Raw genomic sequence first — 24,243 nt, forward strand, 5'->3', positions numbered from 1 at the left:
CCACTCGCCACCCTGGCCCTGGACAGGGCGGGGCACTCTGCAGGCCACCACATCCCTCACATAGCCCCGGTAGACCTGTCCTCTTGGCTGTGAGTCTAGGGGAAATTGGGAGGCCCAAGACCACTCTTGGAACCCCACGGGCCCAGACCGAAGGCCACCACGCACCTCTTCCTCAGGAACCCCACGGGCCCAGACCGAAGGCCACCACGCACCTCTTCCTCAGGAACCCCACGGGCCCAGACCGAAGGCCACCACGCACCTCTTCCTCAGGAACCCCACGGGCCCAGACCGAAGGCCACCACGCACCTCTTCCTCAGGAACCCCACGGGCCCAGACCGAAGGCCACCACGCACCTCTTCCCCTCCTGAGGCACAGGAGTGCTCACACCTCAGGCCACGGCCCAGACCCTGGGAGGACATGAAGGGTAGTGCCCACGCCAGGGCCCACGGCCATTTCTCCCAGGTTTTCTGGGACCCCCAACCCTCCATGTAGGGCAGCTCTGAGGGCTGGAGAGGGAGCAGACCCTGCCAGGCAGCCTGGGTGGGTGGGCCAGGAGCCCAGGTTAGGGGGCACAGAGATGGGGTCCTCTGAGGGCTGTGGCCGGCCCAGTGACCCCGAGTTCCATCCACTCAGGGCCTGTTTCTTGGCTTTTGAGATATGCTTGGGTGCAGCCAAGCACGGGCGAGGTGGCTCACACCTGTAATCCTAGCATTTTGAGAGGCTGAGGCAGGCAGATCACTTGAGCCAAGAATTCAAGACCATCCTGGGCAACATGGCGAGACCATCTCTACAAAAATAAAATAATAAAGAATTAGCTGAGCATGGTGGCGCATACCTGTGGTCCCCAATACACAGGAGGCTGAGGTGGGAGAATTCCTCAAGCCCAAGTGGAGGTTCAATATGCTGTGACTGCACCACTGCATTCCAGCTTGGGCAACAGAGTGAGACCCTGTCTTAAAACATAAAAATAGAAAATAAATAAAATGAGCTTAGGGCATGGAACATCAAGGCTGCAGTGTGGACAGCAGAACAGCCCCTTCTGGCCCCTGCCCTGGGCTGCAGCCTGGCTCCAGCAGGAAGGACTCAGGTCTCCATGCTGGGCGTCCCAGCCTCTCCTCCTCTTTGCCCTCCTAATCCATTCCTGGGCAGCAGAGGAGGGGTAAGGGCACAGGGCAGCCCCTCTGAACCAGGCTCCCCAAGGCCATCTGGACACCATGGCAACATGGGCAGGAAGCGGCTTCCATGGCAACTGACACCCAGGGAGGTGCCAGCCTGGCAACGGGGCCCAGCCCTCCTAGCAAGCTGCGCTGGCCACACATTCCTCCCTCAAGACCGGGAGTTCCGGCTTCCAGCCAGTGCCCCTGCCGCAGCCACGCCCTGTCCTGCACGACATCCCAGAGCCTGGACCTGAGGCAAACCCCCATGCCCACTGCAATCCAAGACACTGCTTGGCAGGGCACTTGGCCTGGATCAGTTAAGCTAGCATATCTGATCCTGTGAGTGGGGGACCCCCGGGCTGGGGATCCAGGGCCCCGTCTCTCCAAGAGTCCCCCACCTTCTGGGCTCAGGGAGATTGGCAAGGACTACAGGGAGGGACGAGGGGCTGGAGGAGGGGCTCTAGGGCTAACTGGCAGAGCAGCAGCATCCATCCCCTGCACAGGTGGGGAGAGGGGCTGGGGCGTCAGGGAGCTTGGGGTTTCCAGGCCAAGGAGGGTAGTGCCCAGGGTCAAGGGTGACGGGAGGACACTGGGCCATTCAGGGTGTCCTAGGTGCCTCCTTGGGGCCACTGGGGAATCTCATCCAGGCCTGGGCACCTATGGTGGGATCTAAGGACCCCACCCTGCTGTTCGCCCAGGAAGCCAGTGTTGTCTTCCTTATTACAGGAGCCACCTGTCTCCATGAAGCTCTCTCCCTCTTCATCATCCTGGCCCCTGTGGGGCACCTGGCAGGCTGGGGACACACAGAAGAGGTGCAGCCCCACCCCACTCACTCAGGGACACAGAGGCGGCGGCAGTCCCCTCCCCTGCTGCTCAGGGCCTCCTCCACCCCACCCCAGGGCCATCTTGCCTCAGGGCTCCTCCAGGAGGCCTTCCTTAGCCCCTATCCCAAGTTGTCCCATGGGGTCTCTGAGTTCAGCACATCCTGAGACCCATGACATTCCAGCAAGGAAACAGGGCAGAGGCCAGGGGAGGGTTCTGAAGGCTACTGCTGCCCTCTGGCAGCTAAACAGACAGCCTCCAGCAGCCAGGACCAGGTGTCCAGCCACCTCTGCTGGGGAGGCCCCACGTGGCACCGAGAACAGAAGAGAGGTCATCTGCAGACAAAATATTTCGAGACACTTCTTGAGGTGGTGAGCGGAGGCTGACGTAACAGGACAGCCTGGCAGGAAGAAGGCAAGTGGCTGGCAAACAGTGGCCTCGTCACTGGTATGAAGAGACCAGTGGTATGCTGCGAACAAGCATGGCAGGACAGCAGTGGGAGCTGGTACTGTCCCCACTCTAGACTGCAGCCCTGCAGCCAGAGATGAGTGGGAGCCGGTACTGTCCCCACTCCAGACTGCGGCCCTGCAGCCTGAGACACCGCCTGGAGGCAGGAGGCCTCACTTCCAAGACCTGGCTGTCCAGTTTCCTCAAGTTAAAGAGGAGTGCCTGGCAGCTCTGCCTGCCTCCCCTATAAACAGGGATCAAAAAGAAAGAAAAGCCAGACATTTGAGCACTGAGTCTCATGGGAAGTTCCAAAACAAAAAAGAACAAGAGAGAAAATGCAGAAAGCAAAAGATTCATCTTCCCCCAAACCCATTTTATCCCTAAGAGCAGAAAAGAATTCTCTGGAACAAGAAGAGGGGAGGTTGGGGAATGATGGAGATGTCTTGGATATGAAAAACAGGATTGCTAAAATCCAAAACCAATTTGTAATTTTTATTTATTTATTTACTTAAAACATAGTCTGGCTCTGTCGCCAGGCTGGAGTGCAGTGGCATAATCTCGGTTCACTGCAACCTCCCCCTCCTGGGTTCAAGCCATTCTCCTGCCTCAGCCTCCTGAGTAGCTGGGATTACAAGTGCACACCACCACATCCAGCTAATTTTTGTATTTTTACTAGAGACGGGGTTTCACTATGTTGGCCAGGCTGGTCTGGAACCCCTGACCTCAAGTGATCTGCCTGCCTTGGCCTCCCAAAGTGCTGGGATTACAGGTGTGAGCCACTATGTCCGGCCCCAAAACCAACTTTTTAAAAAGCAGAGTGTGTGTTTGTATTGAAGGAAGTCTACCTACAAGCAAAGGTAGAAAGGACTCACAGGATCAATTCAAAGGGCCCAACATCTGACTGACAGGAGTTCCAGAATGAGCAGGAAATGAGAAGAAATGTTATCAAAGAAATGCCAGGTCTCAAGGCAGAACGTGCTCACCAAGCGCCCAGCACGGTGAGGAAGGAAACACCTGCTGTTCGTGTGACCTCCAGAGGCGCAGGGGTCAGAGGGGACCCTGCAGGCTTACAGGGAGAAGGCTGGCAGCCTGGCCAGATCTCACCACTGAGGACCATGACCGGCCTTCCAGTCCTGTGGGAAAATGCCCTCACCCCTGATTCTCTCCCCAGCCTGATGTCCAGCAGGCGTGAGGTCAGGGTAAGATGATTTTAGGCCTGTGAGGCCTCTCTCTTTTTTTTTTTTTATTGAGACAGTCTTGCTCTGTTGCCCAGGCTGGAGTCCAGTGGTGCAATCTCAGCTCACGGCAACCTCTGCCTCCTGGGTTCACGCCATTCTCCTGCCTCAGCCTCCTGAGTAGCTGGGACTACAGGTGCCTGCCACCACGCCCAGATAATTTTTTGTATTTTTAGTAGAGACAGGGTATTGGGGGAATCAGCCCCCAGTATTTCAACATAGGTTCTTTTCCATTTTCCCTAAGTGTTAGCCATTCTGATCAATAAAGAGAAAGAGTACAAAGAGAGAAACTTTACAGCTGGGCCTCCGGTGGTCATCACATATTGGTAGGACCGTGATGGTGACCTGAGCTGCAAAACCAGCAAGTTTTATTAGGGATTTCAAAAGTGGGGGGGTGTATGAATAGAAGAGTGGGTCACAAAGATCACGTTTCCAAAGGCAATAAAAGATCACAAGGGCAGAGAGGCAGAGTTAAGATCACAAGACCAGAGCAAAATCAGAATTACTGATGCAGGTCTATGTCCTGCTGGGCACGCATTGTCATTGATAAACATCTTAACAGGAAACAGGGTTCGAGAGCAGACAACCAGTCTGACTAGAATTCGCTGGGCTGGAGTTTCCTAATCCTGGCAAGCCTGAGGGCGCTGCAGAAGACCAGGGCATATTTCATCCCTTATCTTCAACCACATAAGACAGACACTCCCAGCGCAGCCATCAATAGACCTACCTCTGGGAATGCATTCCTTTCCCAGGGTTATTCCTGGCTGGGAAAAGAATTCAGTGATATTTCTCCTATTTGCTTTCTGCAATAAGAAATTTACGACTCTGTTCTGCCCGGCCCCACAGGCAGTCAGACCTTATGGTTATCTCCCTTGTTCCCTGAAAATCGCTGTTACCCCGTTCCTTTTCAGGGTGCCCAGATTTCATATTGTTCAAACACGTTTTACAAATAATTTGTACAGATAACACAATCATCACAGGGTCCTGAAGCAACATACATCCTCAGTCTTCACAATTTATGTTCTTCTGCTGTGGCTTCAGCCGGTTCCTCCATTCAGAGTCCCTGACTTCCCACAACGATGGGGTTTCACCATGTCATTATCCAGGGTGGTCTCGATCTCCTGACCTCATGATCCGCCTGTCTTGGCCTCCCAAAGTGCTGTGATTACAGGCATGAGCCGCCACGCCTGGCAAGGCTCTCAGTGTTTCCTCCCACGTCACAGCCCACTCCAAAACTCAGTGGCAAAACCACCATGACAGCCTGGGGCTCAGCAGTACATGGCCAGCCACTTGGCTGGCTGTCTGGGCTGGTTCTCTGGGGGTCTTGGCTTGTCCACCCATCTTCAGGCAGCTGGGGACGGGCTGGGACAACAGAAGCCTCTCCTGCCCCATGGCCTCTCATCCTGCAGCCCAGCCCAGGCCTCCTGCATGGAAGACAGTCCCCAGAGCCAAGCAAGAAAGGTCCAGGCCCAGCGCACAAGTGTTGTGCCAACCTCTGCCCACAGCAGCTTAGGAGCAGCCCACTGGTCAAGTGCATCTGAGACTGGCCCATAGCCCAGCGGTGGAGACACCCGCATCTTGATGTAGGAGTTGAAGTTACCTTGCAGTGGGGCCAGGACACTGGGAGAGGAGGGAACAGCTCTGTTCCTACCACATGAGGACTTCTCCAAGCCAGCTTTCTGAGGGTTAACTGAGGGTTGAGGGGTTCAAGGAGGAGGACATGGGCACTGGGACTCAGGGGCAGTGAGGGGCAGCAGGGCAGATGGTGTGAGGAGCACCAGGGAGCAGGAGGGAAAGGGCCCGGGGCATGAATCCAACCCCACTGTTGGATGAGTGCTCTTCAGCCATCCAAATCCGGTCCCACTGGTAACAGCGTGGCCTTTGGCAAATGACTAAAGGGCTTCCTGCCTCAGCTTCCCCACCTGTAAAGAGAGGGTAACAATGGCATGTACTGGATCTGGCAGAAAGTTAAGTGTTCAATACATAGCTAGAAAAGAATGTTTTAAAACCTCAGAGATCCATCAGGTGAAAAGAAAAGCTGGGCTACGGGATGACCTCTTCAGTGGGAACGAGGGGCAGGGGATGGCAGCCCACCTCCAGGAGGAGCTTAAAGAGGAGGGCTCCTGGCTGCAGGGACAGGAGACAGAGGTGCGAAAGGCTTGGAAGCCATTTTTATTGTTTGATATTTTTGGAATCCACAGTGTGTGTGTGTGTGTGTGTGTGTGTGTGTGTATTATCTGTTTTACATCTTAAGAAAAACAACCAGACTAGGTGCAGTGGCTCACGTCTGTAATTCCAACATTTTCAGACGCTGAAGCAAGAGGATTGCTTGAGGCCAGGAGTTTGAGACCAGCCTGGGCAACACAGTGAGACCCCCATCTCTACAAAAAAATTTAAAAATTAGCCGGGCATGGTTGCACACACCTGTAGTCCTAGCTACTTGGGAGGCTGAGGTGGGAGGATTGCCTGAGCCCAGGAGTTGCAGGCTGCAATGAGACATCATTGTGCCACTGCACTCCAGCCTGGGTGACAGAACAAGATTCCCTTCTCATAAAAAGAAAGAAAAAAAACTCACATGGTGGGTCGGTGAGTCAGAGGCAGTGAAGTCATCAGGCGGGGCAACTTCAGAACCAGGTGAGAGGGGCCCATTGTGACTTCCCTGGCTGCACCCAGGCCTTTGTGACTGTTGCCTGGGGCAGCCTGGGAGCCAGTGGGTCACCCAGAGCCCTCAGTAAGAGGGTGGCAGGTTGGGACAGGCCAGAGCCTGGACCCAGGGTCAGGAAGGGGTTGCAGGGAGGGATGGAGGGGCTGAAAACCTTGGGACCCTGTGGCCACCCCCACCCCCAGTGTCCCCCAGCGCCAGCCTCCAGCAGCCGTGGAGAATGCCTGGACCAGCCCTGCCAGGGATTTGCAGGGTGGCCATGCCTGGGCCCCATCTCCTCTGCTCACTCAGTGCAGTCCCAGAGACTTTTCCCAGTCCCAGGGGCAGGGGGCAGGGGGCCCAGAGTGGAGGGCGAGGCTCCTGGGTTCTTTCTGTCCAGCCAGGAGCAGAGAGTGAGAGACCCTGAGGGGCCAAGACAAGGAGACGTGGAGCCAGGGCTTGGGTGGGGCTGGCCCCTGCACCCAGGGTCGAACCAGGGGGCTCCCAGGCAGGGGGGATCCACTGGTTCAGAGCCCAGACCCTGCCCATGCCCAGCCCTGTCACCAGAGGGAGGGGCCCTGGCTTCTGCAGAGCCGCTGGGCTCTGCAGAACAGTCCTTCCTGCAGCTGGAGCAGGAGAACCACAGCCTGGTGAGCACCCCACCCACCGCCTGGTACCCCTGCCCCAGCCCCAGCTCCAGGAGCGGCCATAACAGGCAGTCCCCTCTCTCTGCCCCCCACCCCCAGAAAAGGCAGAACCAGGACCTTCGAGAGCAGCTGGGGGCCCTCCTAGGGCCAGGGCAGCAGTTCCTGCCCCTGTGTCCTGAACACTCAAGCTGCACTGCTCTTACCTGGGTAAGTACAGGGCCCAGGGACCGCATGCAGCCAACGCCCCACTAGCCCACAGCCTTGGGGCTGATCTGGGGGCTCTCCCACAGCCCCCCGACCCAGCTGGCACACAGCCCTTGGGGAACAGGGCACCTCTGCAGTTGCTGCGGCGGGAGCTGTGCCAGGGGCAAGAGGCTTTCGTGCAGCAGTCCCAGGTGGGCCTGGGGGAGGGGCTGTGGGGGAGGAACCTTCGTGCAGCAGGCCGGTGGGCCTGGGGGGGTTCAGTGGGGAAGAACCTTCATGCAGCAGGCAGGTGGGCCTGCGGGAGGGGCTGTGGGGGAGGAACCTTTGTGCAGCAGGCCAGTGGGCCCGGCAGGGAGGTACCAGCCACCCTGCTGATGCTGCCCAAGCCCACCCCTGGCCCCACCCTCAGAATGAGCTGCAGCAGATCCGCCTGTGCTTTGAGAGGAAGAAGATGGTCATCACAGAGGTGCCTGCCTGGTTGAGGGGGAGGGGTGCTGGGGGCCCACCCAGTGGGTCTTGCTCCTCAGGCGTGACCCCACCTCCCCCCAGGTGTGGGACAGCGTGGCTGAGATGCACATGGCCCTGAACAACCAGGCCACGGGCCTCCTGGTAGGTCCCCACAGGACAGCACCCGGAAGGATGGGGCCAGACAGGCGAGAGGCCGGGGAGGGTGGGGCCATGGGCCTGCTGTGCTTACCTCCTCTGGCCCCCAGAACCTCAAGAAGGACATCCGGGGCGTGCTGGACCAGATGGAGGATATCCAGCTGGAGATACTCAGGTGACGTGGGGGCAGGGGCCAGGCCGGCTGAGCAAGGTCTCGGAAGGGGTCCTGGTCAGAACAGGGCAGACCCATCCTTGACCCCCCACCTCCATAGCACTGAGCCAGGGGGTGGGTGCCAGGCTGGGGGTGGAGGGCATGGGGTCCTGACAGTGAGTCCCCTGCAGGGAGCGGGCCCAGTGCCGCACTCGAGCCAGGAAGGAGCAGCAGATGGTGAGCATGGCAGTGAGCCCCCCACGCCTCACTCTGGGTCTGGACACCAGCCTCCCCACCCAGGGCCCTACTTGGGCGAGGGGGAGAAATGGGCTCCAGGAGGGCGGCCCAGGGCGGGGGCATCTGAAAAGAGGCTGCAGGAGCCTGTCCAGAAGGAAGGGGCCGGGGTTGCGGTGGGGGGACCCCTGTCTGAGGAGGGTTTCCCAAAGCCAGGGATCCCTGCCCTCAGCCTGGACCCTCGGGGTGGGCTCTGATCCAGCCCCTCCCCGACAGAAAGGGAGGCCAAAGCTGGGAAGCTCCAAGAGCCTGGCAGGCCAGCTCTGGTAGGTGACTGCGCGGCAGAGACCAGCCCCCAGGCCCCCTGCGTACCCCTGCCCCTGACTGCCAGCACCCGTAGGCTACGGACCCTGAGGCTGCTGCTGAGTGCCCTGCTGGGCGCCTATGTGTACGTGGTGAACCCCACACCCTTCGAGGGGCTGGTGCCGCCCCTGCTGAGCCGTGCCACCGTCTGGAAGCTCCGGGCCCTGCTGGACCCCTTCCTGCGCCTCGAGGTGGATGGCCTCCTGTCCTAGGCCGGGGGCCCAGCGGTTCCAGCGAGGAGGCGGCCAGGCGACCAGCACTGCCCCAGATGCCCAGTGGCCATGTCGGCACCACTGCGCACCATCCCTGCCAAGAGGTACAGAGAAGGGTGGAGGCGGGGTCTGTCCTGAGGGCTGGGCCTGTGGCTGGACATAGAGTCATGACATATGTGGTCGGTGAGCATGTCTCTGTGGAAATTGGGGGAGGGACACCGAGCCACCCGACAACAAGGGTCCGTCAGGGTGGAGACCCCAGCCTCAGGGCTGGCTTCCCACCCCACATCCCACCTGCCCTCCAGAAGGCAGCCCCTCTGCACAGGGCCCTGACCCCTAAGGCGTCTTAGGAAGGTCTCCACTGAAAGGCAACAGCAGTGAGGACCGGGGGATCCTCAGGTCTTGCCCCCTGGGCCAGGCCTTCCCGGGGACCTCAGAGGTCAGGTTTTCCAGTGCTGAACCTGATGATGATCCACTGACCTCATGCCCCTCATGCAACTCCCCTCCCTGCCTAGCTGCCACCCGCCCTGCCCAGGTCCTGTCACCTCCCCAACCCAGGGCCCTGTCCGGTACAGGGGGCCACATTGGTAGACAGAGCTGTGGAGATGAACACCAAAAATTTTATTTGGGGAATTCATTAGCAGGGGTGCCCTTAAGAACAACAGAGAAGAGTTTTGCGGCTTTCTCATCCCCAAATGGGAGAAATAGAGCCGCAGCCCAGGGTGCACCCAGGGACGGGGACCCTGTGCCGGAGAAGGGCTGGCCAGAGTGCCACCCTGCTGTAGGCCGTACCACTGCTGGAGGACACAGGGCTTGGGCCTCAGGCCCTCTGAGCTCCCAGCAGCATCGTCTCTGGGTGCAGGCAGCCCCAGTGGGGCCCAGGCAGAGCTGGCCATGACTACAGGACCTTGGTGGCAGGCAGGGGCCAGTGGCTCACCAGGCTGGCAGCTCCACAAAGTTAAGGCATCTGTTCATGTGTCAGGGGAAGGGCAGGAGGAGTGCAGAGACCTTCGGGGGCAACCTGAGACCCCCCCCAACCCAGCCCAACCCACGGAGGCCTGGGCTCCCCGAGGAGGAAGTGGCTTAGTCTAAAGTGCTTGGTTGGACAGGGAGGCTGGACAAAGGTCGTGCTGGTCCCCACAGCTCTGGGGCTGCCCCCTGTGGGGTGCTGGACACCCTGCAGCAGGTGAGGGACTTCCTGAGGTCATGTGGACACAGGGTCTCGGGCCCTGGCAGGCTGGGAGTCTGTCAAGCTGTGGCTGGTGGAGAAGAAAGCCCAGCTCACCTCCAGCCCTGCCCTAGGATCCATGGCAGTCTGACCTCCTGGGTCCCCAGCTGGGCTGTCCTAGGCCCCAGAGCTGCCTACTTGTCATCCTGCTAGGGCCCGAAGAGGCTGGGGGAAAAGACTAGGTAGCCAAGTGCAGGCGGCACATGGCCCCACGTGGGGGCGCCCCAGGTGGTCGGGCTCCAGGGGGCCCGCAGCGGTGGGCGGTCTTCCAGGTGGCCAAGGTGGCAAAGGTGCAGCCCAGGAGGCACCCAAGGCTGGTCACGCTGCCCCCACCCACAGGTACAGGTGCCAATCCGCTCCCTGTGGGCCGCGGCGTCCGTGAGAGAGAAGCAGAAGGTGGTCAGCACAGCACCAGCTTCGGGGCCCTACAGCCCGCACCCCTCCCACAATGGGACAGCCCCAGCCCAGGCTGTCTCAGCCCTGAACAGCTGCGCATCCCTCACACTCCCTCAGCCCTGCCCCTGGCATTTGTCAGGCAGGAGAGTTCCAGCAGTTTCAGCGGCCCCCACATGGCCCTGAGCCAGCATGTGGCCCCTATGCACCCACACTTCATTTCGCCAAGCTCTTGGGTTCCTGGGATTCCCCTGTGGGTAGCGGCAGACCAAAGTCTTTCCCCCACCTTATCACTGCCAGAACTGATGCAGACCCAAGGCAAGAGACCCTCACACTTCCCAGCCACAAACCATCGGCCATGCCCTCTTCCCAAGCCTCTGACTCAGCCCAAGTCCACAGAAATGCCCCTGAGGAACCCACCTACCCCTGCACACCAGACAGCAGCCAACCCCTCTTCCGGGGCCCGGCCTCTGCCCCCCGTAACTCTGGGGGTCCTGCAGCAACAGCCCTGGTCTTGCCCAAGGAAAGAATCAAAATAAGTTTTTCTTTTTTTTAATAAAATTATAGATATATAGATGTAGATATAAAAACATAAAACAGACACAACGCAAGCGGACGCTGTCGTGTGCTTACTCTCAGATCCCTGACACCAAGGGAAGCACGGACCCTCCCCAGTGTGCTTTCCCACGGCGCAAGCACCGCAGCCAGGCCAGGGCTGGGGACGTGGCATGCCTTGGGGCAGGGTTCTCCAGTTTGGCAGGGAGGGCCTGAGGGCTGGGGAGGGGGCTCTGGGTGTCACTGGCCCCCTGTGGCAGCATCACCCCCGTGCCTGCTCCCGCCTGCCCCCCGTCGCCTCCCACAAGAGCATGAAGCAAAGGTTAAGGCTTTGATGAAAGGGACAGCGGCGGCCGGAGCACTGACACACGGCTAGCCATCTGTCCACCTATCCACCACCACCCAGAGCAGGCCAGGGCAGAAGCATCGGCCTTGCCAAGCTACAAGCTTCCAGCGGGGTCTGTGAAAGGCAACGCGTTAGTTAGGAGTAGCCTGGCGGGGGACACTCGGTCCGGGAGCCCACAGGCTGTGTTGGAAGGAAGGCGGTGGCTCTGGATGCCTCTGTTCATCTCTGGGACCCGTCCGTAAGGGGGCTGTTGGGGGCTGGCCTGGCGATGATCTGGGGTGCATGGGTGATGGGAGTGGGCCAAGCCTGGCTGAGAGAGGGTGCCTCAAAGAGGCTGACTGGGGCCCCTCACTGCCCCAGCCATGGGACGGGCACAGACACAGAACAGCCCAGTGGCCCTTGACCCAGTGAGCCGACTTCCCCATGGGCAGATGAGTGGACGGGCAGGCAGAGCGCTTGGGGCAAGCTGTGGAGGCATGGCACTCTCTCCCGCTGATGGGTCCACACCAGGCTAAGGTGGCCTCGTGTCCCTGGGGCAGAAAAGTTGGTGGGGGGGGTGCGCTGTGGGGTCCTTGTCCCTGTGGCACCACAGCAGATGGGTGGTGGTTAGTCCTCACACTGAGATCTCGTACGTGGTCCCACCCACGCCAGACATCTTTTTTTTTTTTTTTTTTAGTAGAGACGGGCTTTCACCGTGTTAGCCAGGATGGTCTCGATCTCCTGACCTCGTGATCCGCCCGTCTCGGCCTCCCAAAGTGCTGGGATTACAGGCTTGAGCCACCGCGCCCGGCAACCAGACATCTTCTTTTTTTTTTTTTTTTTTTTTTGAGACGGAGTCTCGCTCTGTCACCCAGGCTGGAGTGCTGTGGCCGGATCTCAGCTCACTGCAAGCTCCGCCTCCCGGGTTTACGCCATTCTCCTGCCTCAGCCTCCCGAGTAGCTGGGACTACAGGCGCCGCCACCTCGCCCGGCTAGTTTTTTGTAGTTTTTTTTAGTAGAGACGGGGTTTCACCGTGTTAGCCAGGATGGTCTCGATCTCCTGACCTCGTGATCCGCCCGTCTCGGCCTCCCAAAGTGCTGGGATTACAGGCTTGAGCCACCGCGCCCGGCCCAGACATCTTCTTAACCAGCGTGTGCCGCATAGGGCTGGCAGAGGGCCCTGGGGGGCCCGTGGCAGGTTCCAGCTAGGCCAGACCCGGGGACTGCCCATTAAGCTTACCTGGGGGAGTCTTCAGCTGAGGGTGGTTCCTGCATCAAAACAAGCACATCCACGCATGCACATGGTGAACACAGGAATGCATCGGGACAGAGGACGGAGGAGGCAGCAGGACACAGACGACACGGACGTGGACTGGTGTAACCATGTCGTGGGGGCCCAGGGCAGTCCCTGCCCTCTGGGCTCGGAGGGTTCACCTGGAAAGCAGGCGGGAGATGCAGAGCCTGCCTGGGGAGCAGCTGTGCCATCACAGGACAGACAGATGTCGTCAGAACTGCTACCACCTTCCTGGGTCCTTGGGTCCCTCCTAGCTGGCAGCACTGGCCACAGAGAGCATGGGGCAGCCAGGTGGACACTGACCGGAGCCCCTGTCCTGCCCTGCACTGGGACCCTGGTCACTCTGCCTAGCCTCATTCCTGCTCTCTCTCAGGAAAACGAGGGGCTGCCCTCCTGCCCACCAGCGCTGACCAACAGCAGCCCTACCCTTGCTGCTTAAACCTTCTTGAGGTGAGAGCCCTTTGTCCCAGGGCTGCGATCCCTGTCTGGCTGCAGTACTGCCCACTTCTAGGTCTCGGGCTCCCCATTTATCACTGCCAATGGCAGCCTCCTCCCCAACTCCACAAAAGCTGAACAGACTCCCACCCTGTGGGGTAGGGGAGGTCTGCTCAGGGCTGGATGGACTGCTGTGCCCTCAGCCCCTTTGTGGCCAAGTGGCCTGGCCTAGGCTGGGCTGGGCTCTCCCCCTGGGGCTGCATCTGACGATGGGAAACACCTGAGCCTGTGCTTGAAGTTTCCAGGCCCAGATGGGGCAACAGACGCCATGAGGACACCATGCACCGCGGCCTGGGTCCTGGCCCCAGCAGGTGTGCAGTTCTCCTACCTGGACCTGTGCCTGCAAGCCAGCTGACCCTGCTTTCTCAGTTACCAACCTACTGGGTGCCTGGAGCACACCTGCTTTCTCCAGTCCTCAGTTTCCCCACCTACGAACAGGGAAGTCCCTGCTTCCTGGAACTATGTCCCACAGGGAGGGCCAGGGCCTGGTGGCACATTTTGCAGCTAGGTAATGTCCTCAGCCCCAGTCTCCAAGAGACGCTGCAAAGCAGACCCAGGGAGAACCCTGGGTGGACAGGGCCACTGTGACCCAGGAAGCCAGAGCCACGGCCTAAAGGAGGCCCAGGTTGCCGCATGACACCTCCCCCAAGGAGAAGCCCCATGGCCTCCCACGTGCTGGGTCTACGCCAGCTCTGGGGGAACGAGTTGTTGGGATGAGGACACAAATTCTCATACCCTGTCCCCAGAGCGTGCCCAGGACATCCTCAGAGCTGGGCCACACGGGCTAGCCAGGGCCTTCAAGGCAGGATGAGGCACATCCTCCCTGTCCCGTCACCAGAGAAAAACTCAGGCCCCTGGGATGACCTACGAGTGCCCAGCCAAGAGGGGCCTTGCAGACGGCTGGACAGCTGCCCTGTGCCAGGAAGCCCACCCGCACCTCCTGGCACCCACCTCTGCACGGCCAGCGAGGGTGGTGGCTCTGGGAGGTCCATGTGGATGAAAGCGACACCTCTGGGACCCACGTAGGACGGTGAGTCAGGAGTGCCTGTCAGGGAGGGCAGGCCCTGGCGTGTGAGTGACCTGTGTGAGTCACTGCTGGACCGGGGCCCCAGGGTGTTGCTGCTGGCCTTATCAGCCTGCAGGGAGGACGACATCCGAGGTGCACGGCTCATGGGGTTGGACAGCAAGGACAGTGATGTCTGCAGGGCAGGGTTGCGGGCACCGCCGAAGCCGGGCCCAGCCACAAGGTCCTCTCTGGAGCGGTAACGCAGCGCGGAACCTCGGGGGCCCTGGGACGGCACACTGGCCTGCTGCAGGGTGTAGAAGCTGGGTGCGTCACAGACGCCCGAGTCGCCGAAAAGTGAGTTGTCCTGGGAGCGCAGCAGGCACTCATGCTCCTCCCTGTCCTTGTGCTCCTGGATGGATGCCATGATGGCCCTGGACAGGTTGTTGTAGTGCACAGGCGAGGGCTCCGGGGCCGGCGGCCCAGCACAGGGCTGAAGCTGCGGGGCAGGGGCCATGGTGGGTCGCCTGTTGCCCCAGGGTGCAGGTAGGGTAAGTGCTATCTGGCCACGCCAACTGCTGGATGGGTGGGGCAGGCGTGGCCACCAGGTGGGTCAGGGTTGAGCACACTATCATAGGACAGGCTGCTGTTGCGGTTGGGCAGTGCATGGGGGGCAAAGATGCTACAGTGGGGCGTTTGGGGGGTCCACCCTCGGAGCGCAGGGGCTGCAGAGCCACGTCGTCCCCGCCCCGCCAGCTTGAGGCCTTGAGGCTCAGGGAGTGCAAAGTGCTGAGAAGGCATCAGAGGCGCTAAGTGACGGGGATGGCTGGTAGGCTGCGTGCAGGTCCCCGGGCCCATAGTCAGGGAGGTCCAGCCTTGGCTCAGACACAAAGTTCAGGCTACAGATGCTGTCGTCCCCCAGGGTCAGGGAATCAGGGCCTGGAACCTGTAAAGAGAAGGCATTCTCACCACTGCCCGCCTGCCACCCTGCCTGCAGCTGCCAGTCAGCACCCACATGGGCCACACCTGGCACCGTGGCCTCAGGAACTGGGCCTCAAGGAGCCATAAGAGCCACACAGTGACCCACGGCCCTGTCCCTGAGCATCCATGGCTGAGGGGCAGGGGCTCTGCAGCAGGAGGGAGGCCACAGCTGGCTACTGCAGACACCCAGGGCTCCACCCTTTGAGCCATGCAGCCCCAGGGTCCACCACTCAGGGCAGCCACAGGGAGGATGAGCCTCGTCTAGCCTCTGCGATGGGCATATGGGCATGGGCTTGGGCTAAGGACAAGAGCCTCAGGAACCACAAAGCCAGAAAGGGATCAGGGCAAATGTGGGCTCAATGGACTTGGCCAACCAGACCCAAGTCCCCCACTGGACCCAAGAGTCCCAGGAACATGACGTACCCAGAGCCCTCATCTCCAAGCAGAGCTGCCTCCTCCTGAGAGGCACCGCCCCTGCATACCTGCAGACTCAGACCCTTGGCCAAGAAGGCCCAGACTTACTGCTCCACCATGTGACACTCTCCAGAAAGAACATCAGTCTTGAGGGGAGAAGTCCCTAGGGATGGGACAGGTCTAGGTGCATGGGGTCTAGCCACAGGCCTGCCTCTCAGGGTGGCCCAGAAGAAAGGATGGCACCCTGGGGCTGTTCAGCGTTCCTGATCACCGCACAGACCGCCCTGCGTGGCCCACCATTCCAGTGACCACAGAGCACTCATGCAACCCAAGGAAGAAAAATGTGCTTTCTCAAGCAGGTCTCAAGTCTTCCAAAGCCTTCCCACAGGCCTTACAGAGTGACTAATTCCACTCTGTAAGGTGGAATTGCAGGCATCCCGGTACACAGTGCTCCTGGGGGCAGATGCCCACCTGGCCTAGGTCAATGCTGGCCAAGGGACAGACGCCAAGCCTGGACGTCCCACGCCAGCCCCTTCCAGGACACCCTGCTCCCCTCCGTGGCTCCCAGTTGTGGGTGCACACAGGCAAGGTCCTACCAGGAATCTCTATGGTTCTACCTGCCCCATCCGCCTCTTCTAGGCTCCCACTAACCTGCCTGTTTCCCCATCCAAGAGCCTGACTGCCAGCCCAGGCCCCCACCACGGACACTCACCTCCAGCAGACGCCCTCTTCATCGTAGGGATCGGGCGGGCGCCTTGGGGACCGAAAGTCGCCTTGGGTCTCCCCGCCGCTGGGTCCACATCCAGGCGCCAGCCGCTCCAGTCTGGCCGTGGGACAAGGCTAGGCGCGCTCCGCTCCTCCTGGCTCGGGCTGGGCTTAGCCATGTGCCTGCAGAGCGAGGGCGGCAGCGGCCTGGACTGGCGGGGCGCTCACGGCGTGGGCCGCCAGGAGGATGAAAGTCCTCTGGGATCAGGTGGTTTGAAGTGCAAGGAATCCGCCCACTTGCCCCGCCCGCTAGCTGGGGCGGGTCGGCGACACGCCGGGGATGGACCTTGCGGCGGGCTGGGAGCTCGGGGGCATCAGCCTTCAGGAGCCGGGCGCGCTGCAGGAGGCGCTCAGCCAGCCCAGTGCACCCTGGTGGCGCGGCCCCAAAGGCGGCGCATTCCTGAAGAGGCAGCGGCCCCTGCAGGAGGCCAAGGGGATGGCGGCCTGGGCTGCAGTGGACCAGGGCGCAGGCCCGAGGTGAGGCGGCCTAAGTTGGCCTGCTCCTCAAGCGGGCAAGTGCTTTGTCCTGAGGCCTGGAGATGGCCTCTGCCTACCCACTCCCTTCCTGGTCTCACTAAACCCATGAACCCCTTCCCTGGCCCCCTGCACAGAGACCCCTTTCTGGAGCACAATCACCCCATTTTTCACTAAGAAACAGGCTCAAGGCTTAAGAGAGTTCTGGGGGCCCTCCTGGGCCTTGTGGTCCTCTCTGCACCATCCCAGGGAAGGGATCCAGGCCTGATGTTACCTGTAACCCTTCAGGAGTTCCCCACCTCTCCCCTCCTGCGGAATGTGGACTCCAAACCCAGAAGAGGCTCTCGGAGGCCACCTGCTTAGTATCCCCCACTCTATCAAGCCAACCCCCACGGGGCAGGGGAGGGGGCGTATGGGGCCAGAGAACCCAGTGACGCCCCTGCGCACACCCCAAGGGGTGCACGTGTCCCTTCTCTGCTTTCTGCTTGGGGCACCCACCAGGCCTCACTGATGAGCTCCTAAGTGCATCCCGGGGTCTTCAGACAACTGCCAGGCTGCCCCGTACCTGGACGAGTGCTGGGAGTCAGCTCAGATGGGCTGGGTCCTCCCCAAGCCCACCCTGCATGAGAGGACCATGCAGATGAACGTCTTGCAGGCCAGCCTGTGTCAGTCTGAAGAACCCTGACTCAAGGATGGAGTGGGCCAGCCTGAGGCCTTGATGGCCCTCCTCAGAGCCCAGGTCTGCTGATATGAAACAGAGACCTGGTGACTGGGCAGCCCTGTGCTCTCTGCCTGACCCTGGCTGTGGAGGTGGCCCTGAGGGAGATGAGCGGGGTACAAGACTGGTGGCCTGTCTGCCTTGTCCAGAGGAAGTGAGGACCTACCAGAGCCCTGGTGCTCCCATCTCAGCCCAGTGGTAGGCAGCTTCGCGGGGCGGAGACATGCTGGGCAGGCCGGGCCCTCTGCCTGGTGTGCCCACACATCTCTGGTTGCTGCTCTGTGGCCCTCATCACCTTGGCCTGCTTTATCCCTATCACCCTTGTCCCAGCCTAGGCTTACCAGGGCATTGCGGAGTGCATGCTATTCCCAGCCACACAGAAGGTGAGGTGGGGCCCAGACACCCCCAGCCACTCTGCCCCCAGCCTCCTGAAGGGGTGGGCTGTGCACACACTGCCACCTCCCCAGGGGGTACTGGCTGCCAAGTGCCACCATCTCGGCCCCTGCTGTGGCTCAACGGGTCCTCCCATAGCCACATCAAGACGTCGTCACCCATTGCACAGATGGGGAACCTCAGGCAAAGCTCACAGAGCCAGTGGGAGGCTAAGGCCTGACCCCCAAACAAGATTCTTCCTCCAGGGTCCCTGCACACAGCAGCCCCCGGACTAGGAACTGAGCTCTCACCACAGGGATGGATCACATCCTCAGACGAGTCACGTGGCACTGGCCATCAGTCTGAGGACAGCGCTGGGATGGACCAGGCTCCAGTCTCAGGCTGCTCTGTGCTCGCAGAGAGGCCTTGAGAGACACTTCTGTGCTTACTGCGCAGGCGTCACTTCAATTATCAGTGACCCAGAGCGGCCCACTACAGCTGAAGATTGTGACCCCACCCCCTCTCTCATAGGTTTGAAGCCCCTCCCACCCCTCCTGCAGCAGCCAAAGTGGCCATTCTGGGGCATGGGATGGGCATGGGAGGAAATGGGGAGCCACGGCTGTCCTGGAGGCTTCTGGCACCGGAACCCTCTCCAGCCACCAAGCCCAGCTGTTTCCTGTTGCTCTGGGCTGAGGCCTGGGCCTCTACCTGCCTACAGTTCTGTGCAGTGGGAACAGGGCGGAGGCCTGCAGAGGGAGCGCTGAGGGACGGGCTGGTTGGCTGTGTCTGCCACCTCGGTCAGCACCCTGGCCAGCGCCCTCCTCTCTGGAAGCTGGGCCCCCTTCTGGGTGCTGGCTGGCTGGTTAGGTGTGGCCCAGCGCTGACAGGGAGTTATAGGGGTGCAGAAGCAGAGTTGAGCAGGGCTAGGCAGCTGGTTAGTCTGCTGCCAGCAAGACACAGTCCACTTCTCAGGCTGCACATGTGGGAGGGTTTGGTAAGGTACATTTTTCAGGGTGTAGCCAGGTGGGGGGCAGCATGGGGAGTGGTGCACCCTCTGGGCAGGCGACCGTGGAGCCATCACCCCCCCCAGGGCCCAACGGGCAAGGGCAAGAGAGGGGGAGCAGCTGATGGCTAGTGAGGGGCTAGCGGGGAGGGCTTGATAGGGGCACAGTCAGTTCTATGGGGTGACCTCATGGGAGGAGCCAGGGACCCTGTGGGCAAAGCCTGGCCATCTGCTGCCCAGAGTCTACACCAACCAGTTCCTAGGAAGCCCTACCAAGGGTGCTGGAAGGACAGGCCATCTGTGTCCAGCTGATCCAAGCTCCCAGGCTTTCTGGACACGTAGCCCTGGGGATCAGGAGTGAGCTGGAGACTGGAGACAGCTGTGCCCTCAGAGCTGGGCAGACCTGTCACACCCTGCCAGGGCTAGGTCAGCAGGGCCACACAGGCATCTGCCTGAATCGCTCCCCACCTCAAACCCACCCTGTAGGTCATGTCCTTTGCCAGCTTGTTCAGCCCACCACCTCCCTCCAGTGAGGCCAGAGGCTGCCTCACCTCCAACCCCCACCCCCAACCTGGGGCTCCGCTGAGCAGGCGTCAAGAAGGGTGAGCAGGCATTTCGAACCTGCCCTGGTTTTGAGCTGAGGGAGGTGGAGGATACACGAGTTGCCCACTCCAGAGGCCCTGGGTGTGTGTGAGGACCCCTGAGGCGGGGCGGAGCCACTTGTGGGAGACACTGTGCCCCCTCCATCTGAGATCGGGGCCTGGGTGCCCAGGACACTACAGACCTTTTGGGGAACCTGGGAGTCGGGAAGTCTAGAGCTGGGACCCACAAGCTGGATTCTGAGCTTTCATCCACGCCCCCCTGACGCTCCCCCAGCCACCCGCCTGCGCATCAGGGGAGACAACATCCCCCCATGCCCACCTCTGTTCCCAGCCAGGCTGTTCCTCCCCTCATCTGCTGGGATCAGTTTTTTTCTTTAACTGAGCCCCATGGCAGCAAAGGGAGAGCTCCAGGGGACCAGGCAGCAGAGAGGGGAGGGGAGAAGCCCTCAAACAGGCCGGGAGGTGGGAGGCCATGCACTCCGCACAGAGTCACACACAGCAGGAGGGGGCTGGGTGGCCGGTTCAGAGCCCATTCTCTCCTGGGCACTGTTCTGGAATGGCCCCTAGTCCCACTCTGTTCCAAAGATGGGACCCTCCAGCCCAGGGACCCCGGATGGGGTCCAGCCTGGGCAACAAGAGCGAAACTCCATCTCCAAAAAAAAAAAAAAGTAAGAATTAACTGAGGAGAAAGACTTGTACAATGAAAAGTACAAAACTTAGAAAATTAGACATAAATAAATGGAAACATATTCCATGTTCATGGATTGGAAGACCTTATATTGTTAAGACATCAATAATACCCAAAACAATCTATAAATGTAATGCAATCCCCACCAAAATACCATGATTTTTTTTTTTTTTTGCAGAAATAGGAAAACCTATCCTAAATTCATATGAAATACCAAAGGGCCCTGAATAGCTAAAGCAATCTTGAAAAAGAAGAACAGAGCTAGAAAACTCACATTTTCTGATTTCAAAACTTACTACAAAGCTACAGTAATTTAAACAGTGTGGTACTGGCATAAAGATAGACATAGAGACCGATAGAATAGAGAGCCCAGATTTGTAGTCAAATGATTTCTGATGAGGGTACCAAGACCATTTAATGGGGGAAAGAACAATCTTTTCAACAATTGGTGCTGGGAAAACTGAACATCCACATGCAAAAGAATGAAGCTGGATCTTTACCTAATAGCATATACAAAAATTCACTCAAAGTGGAACAAAGATATAAATGTAAGACTGAAACAATAAAACTCCTAGAGGAAAAGCTTCATGACATTGGATTCGGCAACGATTTCTTGCATATGACACCAAAAGCACTAATAGCAAAAGAAAAAGTAGACAAATTAGACTTCAAGAAAATTAAATTTTATGTGCATCAAAATACACTATTAACAGAGTAAAAAGGCGACCCACAGAATGGAAGAAAATATTTTAAAATCATATACCTGATAAAGGATTAATAAACAGAATATAAAGAGAACTACTAAAACTCAACAACAAAAAATCCACCAACCCAATTTAAAAAATGAGCAAAGCAGCCAGGCACTGTGGCTCACACCTGTAATCCCAGCACTTCGGGAGGCCGAGGAGGATGAATCACTTGAGGTCAGGAGTTCAAGACCAGCCTAGTCAACATGGCAAAACCCCATCTCTACACAAAACACAAAAATTAGCAGGGCATGGTGGTGCATGACTGTAGTCCCAGCTACTTGGAAGGCTGAGGCACGAGAATTACTTGAACCTGGGAGGCGGATATTGCAGTGAGCCGAGATCACAGCACTGTCCTCCAGCCTGGGTGATAAGAGTGAGACTCTGTCTCAAAAAAAAAAAAAAAGCAAAGTACTTAAGTAGACATTTTTCTAAAGGTATACAAATGGCCAGCAAGCACTTCAAAGGATGCTTAACATCATGAATCATTAGGGAAATGCAAATCAAAACTGCAATGAGACATCACACCACACCCATTAGGATGAATACTATTAAAAAAAAAAAAAAAACAAAAACAGAAATTACAAGCGTTGGTAAGGATGTGGTGTGCAGGTGGAGAGAATGGGAGCCAACTCCCTGGGGTCTCCTTTAACAAGGACACAAATCCTGTCTTATCAAGACCCCAACTTATGACCTCATTCAACCTTAATGAATTATTTCTTACTCCAAGTTCAGCCACACAGGGGATTAGGACTTTTACATATGAATCTGGGGGACATATACATTCGGTTCATAATGACACCTTCCGGTGAGACGGCGGCCATCTTTTCATGTGCTTACTTGACATCTGTATATACTCTTGGTGAAATGCCTATTAGTGTCCTGTGTCTATTTTGTATTTGGATTTTCAAAAAATGCTGTTGCATTTTCAGAGTTCTTGGTACATTCTAGATACTAGCACTTGGTTGGACCTGAAATTTGCAAATCCAAGCAGCCCTCATCCTATTATGCTTTGCTTCATTGTACTTTGCTGTATTGTACAATCTGCTTTTCACAAATCGAAGGCCGTGGTAATCCTGCATCAAGGAAACCTTCTGGCGCCATCGTCCCACCAGCATGTGATCACTCTGGGTCTCTGTCACATTTTGGTAATTCTCACAACATTTCAAACTTCTTCATTATTATGATATGTATTATGATCATCTGTGATCAATGATCTTTGACATCACTATTGTCATTGTTCTGGGGTACCACGAACTGCACTCCTATTTGACCGTGAACTAATGGATAAATATTGTGTGTGCTCTGAATGCTCCACCAACTAGCTGTTCCCTCAGGTCTCTCTCTCTCCTTGGGCTTCCCTATTCTCTGACACACAATATTGAAACCAGGCCAATCAATAACCCTACAGCGGCCTCTTGAGTGTTCAAGTGTGGATCCCTCACTTCAAATCCAAAACTAGAAATAATTAGGCTTAGCCAGGAAGGCATGTTGAGAGCTGAGAGAGGCCAAAATCTAGGCCTTTTGCACTAAACAGCTAGCCAAGTCGTGAATGCAAAGGAAAAGTTCTTGAAGGAAATTAAGTCCTACTCCAGTGAACACACAAATGGTAATAAAGTGAAACAGCTTATTTCTGATATGGGAAAAGGTTTTGTTTTAGTGGTCTGGTTAGAAGATAAAACCAGACACAACGTTCCCTTAAGACAAAGCCTAATCCAGAACAAAGCATTAACTGTCTTCAATTCTATGAAGGCTGAGAGAGGCAAGGAAGCTGCAGAACTATTTGAAGCTAGCAGAGGAGGTTGGCTTATGAGATGAAGGAAGGAAACCATCTCCGTAACATAAAAATACAAGATGAAGCAGCAAGTGCTAATGTAGAAGCTGCAGTAAATTACCCAAAAGATCTAGCTGAGTTCACTGATGAAGTGGTGACACTGAACAACAGATTTTCAATGCAGACAAAACAGCCTTCTGTTGGAAGAAGATGCAATCTAGGACTTTCCTAGCTAGAGAAGGAAAGTCAATGCCTGGCTTCAAAGCTTCAAAGGACAGGCTGATTCTCTTGTTAGGGGTCAATGCAGCTGGTGACTTTAAATGGAAGCCAATTCTTATCCACCATTCCCAAAATTCTAGGGCCCTTAAGAATTGTGCCAGATCCACTCTGCCTGTGCTCTATAAATAATCAACAAAGCGCCGGGCGCGGTGGCTCAAGCCTGTAATCCCAGCACTTTGGGAGGCCGAGACGGGCGGATCACGAGGTCAGGAGATCGAGACCATCCTGGCTAATACGGTGAAACCCCGTCTCTACTAAAAATACAAAAAACTAGCCGGGCGACGAGGCGGGCGCCTGTAGTCCCAGCTACTCGGGAGGCTGAGACAGGAGAATGGCGTGAACCCGGGAGGCGGAGCTTGCAGTGAGCTGAGAGCCGGCCACTGCACTCCAGCCTGGGTGGCAGAGCAAGACTCCGTCTCAAAAAAAAAAAAAAAAAAAATCAACAAAGCCTGGATGACAGCACATCTGTTTACAGCATGGTTTACTGTAAGCCCACTCTGAGACCCACTGCTCAGAAAAAAGGATACCTTTCAAAAGATTACTGCTCACTGACAACGCACCTGGTCACCCAAGAGCTCTGCTGGAGATGTAGAAGGAGATGAGTGTTTTTTCATGCCTGCTAAGACAACATCCATTCGGCAGCCCATGGATCAAAGACTTTCAAACCTTGTTATTTAAAAAATATACTTCATAATGCTGTAGCTACAATACATGGTGATTCCTCTGATGGACCTGGTCAAAAGTAAAATGAAAACCTTCTCAAAAGGATTCACCATTCTAGATGCCATTAAGAACATCTGTAATCAAATAGGATGAAGTCAAACTAGCCACATTAACAGGAATTTGGAAGAAGTGGATTCCAACCCTCATGGATGACTTTGGGGGTTCAGGACTTAGTGGAGAAAGTCACTGTAGATGTGGGGGAAATAGCAGGAGACCAAGAATTAGAAGTAGAGCCTGGAGATGGTATTGAATTGCTGTGATTTCATGATCAAACTTGAACAGATGAGGAGTTGTTTCTTAGGGATGAGCAAATAAAGTGGTTTCCTGAGATAGGATCTACTCCTGGGGAAGATGCTGCGAACATTGTTGAAAGGACAACAAAGGATTTAGAATAGTGCATAAACTCAGTTAATAAAGCCGCGCCAGGATCTGAGAGCCCTGACTTCAATTTTGAAAGGAGTTCTACAGCATTACAAAACTACAGATCAATCTTTTGTGAAAGAGAGTCAAGCGATGTGGCAAACTTCATTGTTGTCTTATTTTAAGAAATTGCCACAGCACCACCTCCCCCCACAATCCTTCAGCAACCGCCATCCCCATCAGTCAGCAGCCAATCAGTTTCATGGCATGATTCCACCAGCAAAAAGATCAAAAAGATTATGCAGAGGGTCTCTAAAGGCTCAGATAATCCTTAG

The 24,243-nt window shown here is 57.2% G+C and overlaps 2 protein-coding genes, 1 long non-coding RNA gene and 1 pseudogene across 3 annotated transcripts; 3 read left to right on the forward strand and 1 right to left on the reverse strand.

The window, feature by feature from the left end:
* Positions 1–904: 904 nt before the first annotated feature.
* LOC117095910 lies at positions 905–2,778 on the forward strand. The gene is made up of 2 exons (XR_004442241.1): positions 905–1,969; positions 2,223–2,778. It is a non-coding gene; the product is annotated as an uncharacterized LOC117095910 (long non-coding RNA).
* A 3,621-nt stretch (positions 2,779–6,399) lies between these two features.
* On the forward strand, positions 6,400–10,759 carry LOC117095911 (coiled-coil domain-containing protein 188). Its single transcript, XM_033232731.1, has 10 exons — positions 6,400–6,952; positions 7,049–7,156; positions 7,240–7,344; positions 7,563–7,619; positions 7,703–7,762; positions 7,867–7,931; positions 8,099–8,144; positions 8,418–8,467; positions 8,542–8,899; positions 10,638–10,759. Exons 1-9 carry the CDS (start codon positions 6,461–6,463, stop codon positions 8,714–8,716), a joined length of 1,158 nt encoding a protein of 385 aa, XP_033088622.1. The 5' UTR covers positions 6,400–6,460; the 3' UTR covers positions 8,717–8,899; positions 10,638–10,759.
* LOC117095913 (uncharacterized protein C6orf132 homolog) lies at positions 9,188–10,883 on the forward strand. Its single transcript, XM_033232732.1, has 2 exons — positions 9,188–10,385; positions 10,440–10,883. The coding sequence occupies exons 1-2, from the start codon at positions 10,148–10,150 to the stop codon at positions 10,874–10,876; spliced, it is 675 nt and encodes a 224-aa protein (XP_033088623.1). The 5' UTR covers positions 9,188–10,147; the 3' UTR covers positions 10,877–10,883.
* LOC117095912 overlaps positions 10,758–24,243 on the reverse strand; it is a 35,947-nt pseudogene continuing 22,461 nt past the window's right edge.

This window comes from Trachypithecus francoisi, unplaced genomic scaffold (genome assembly GCF_009764315.1).
Source record: "Trachypithecus francoisi isolate TF-2019V2 unplaced genomic scaffold, Tfra_2.0 Lachesis_group14, whole genome shotgun sequence".
In the NCBI taxonomy this organism is placed as follows: Eukaryota; Metazoa; Chordata; class Mammalia; order Primates; family Cercopithecidae; genus Trachypithecus; species Trachypithecus francoisi.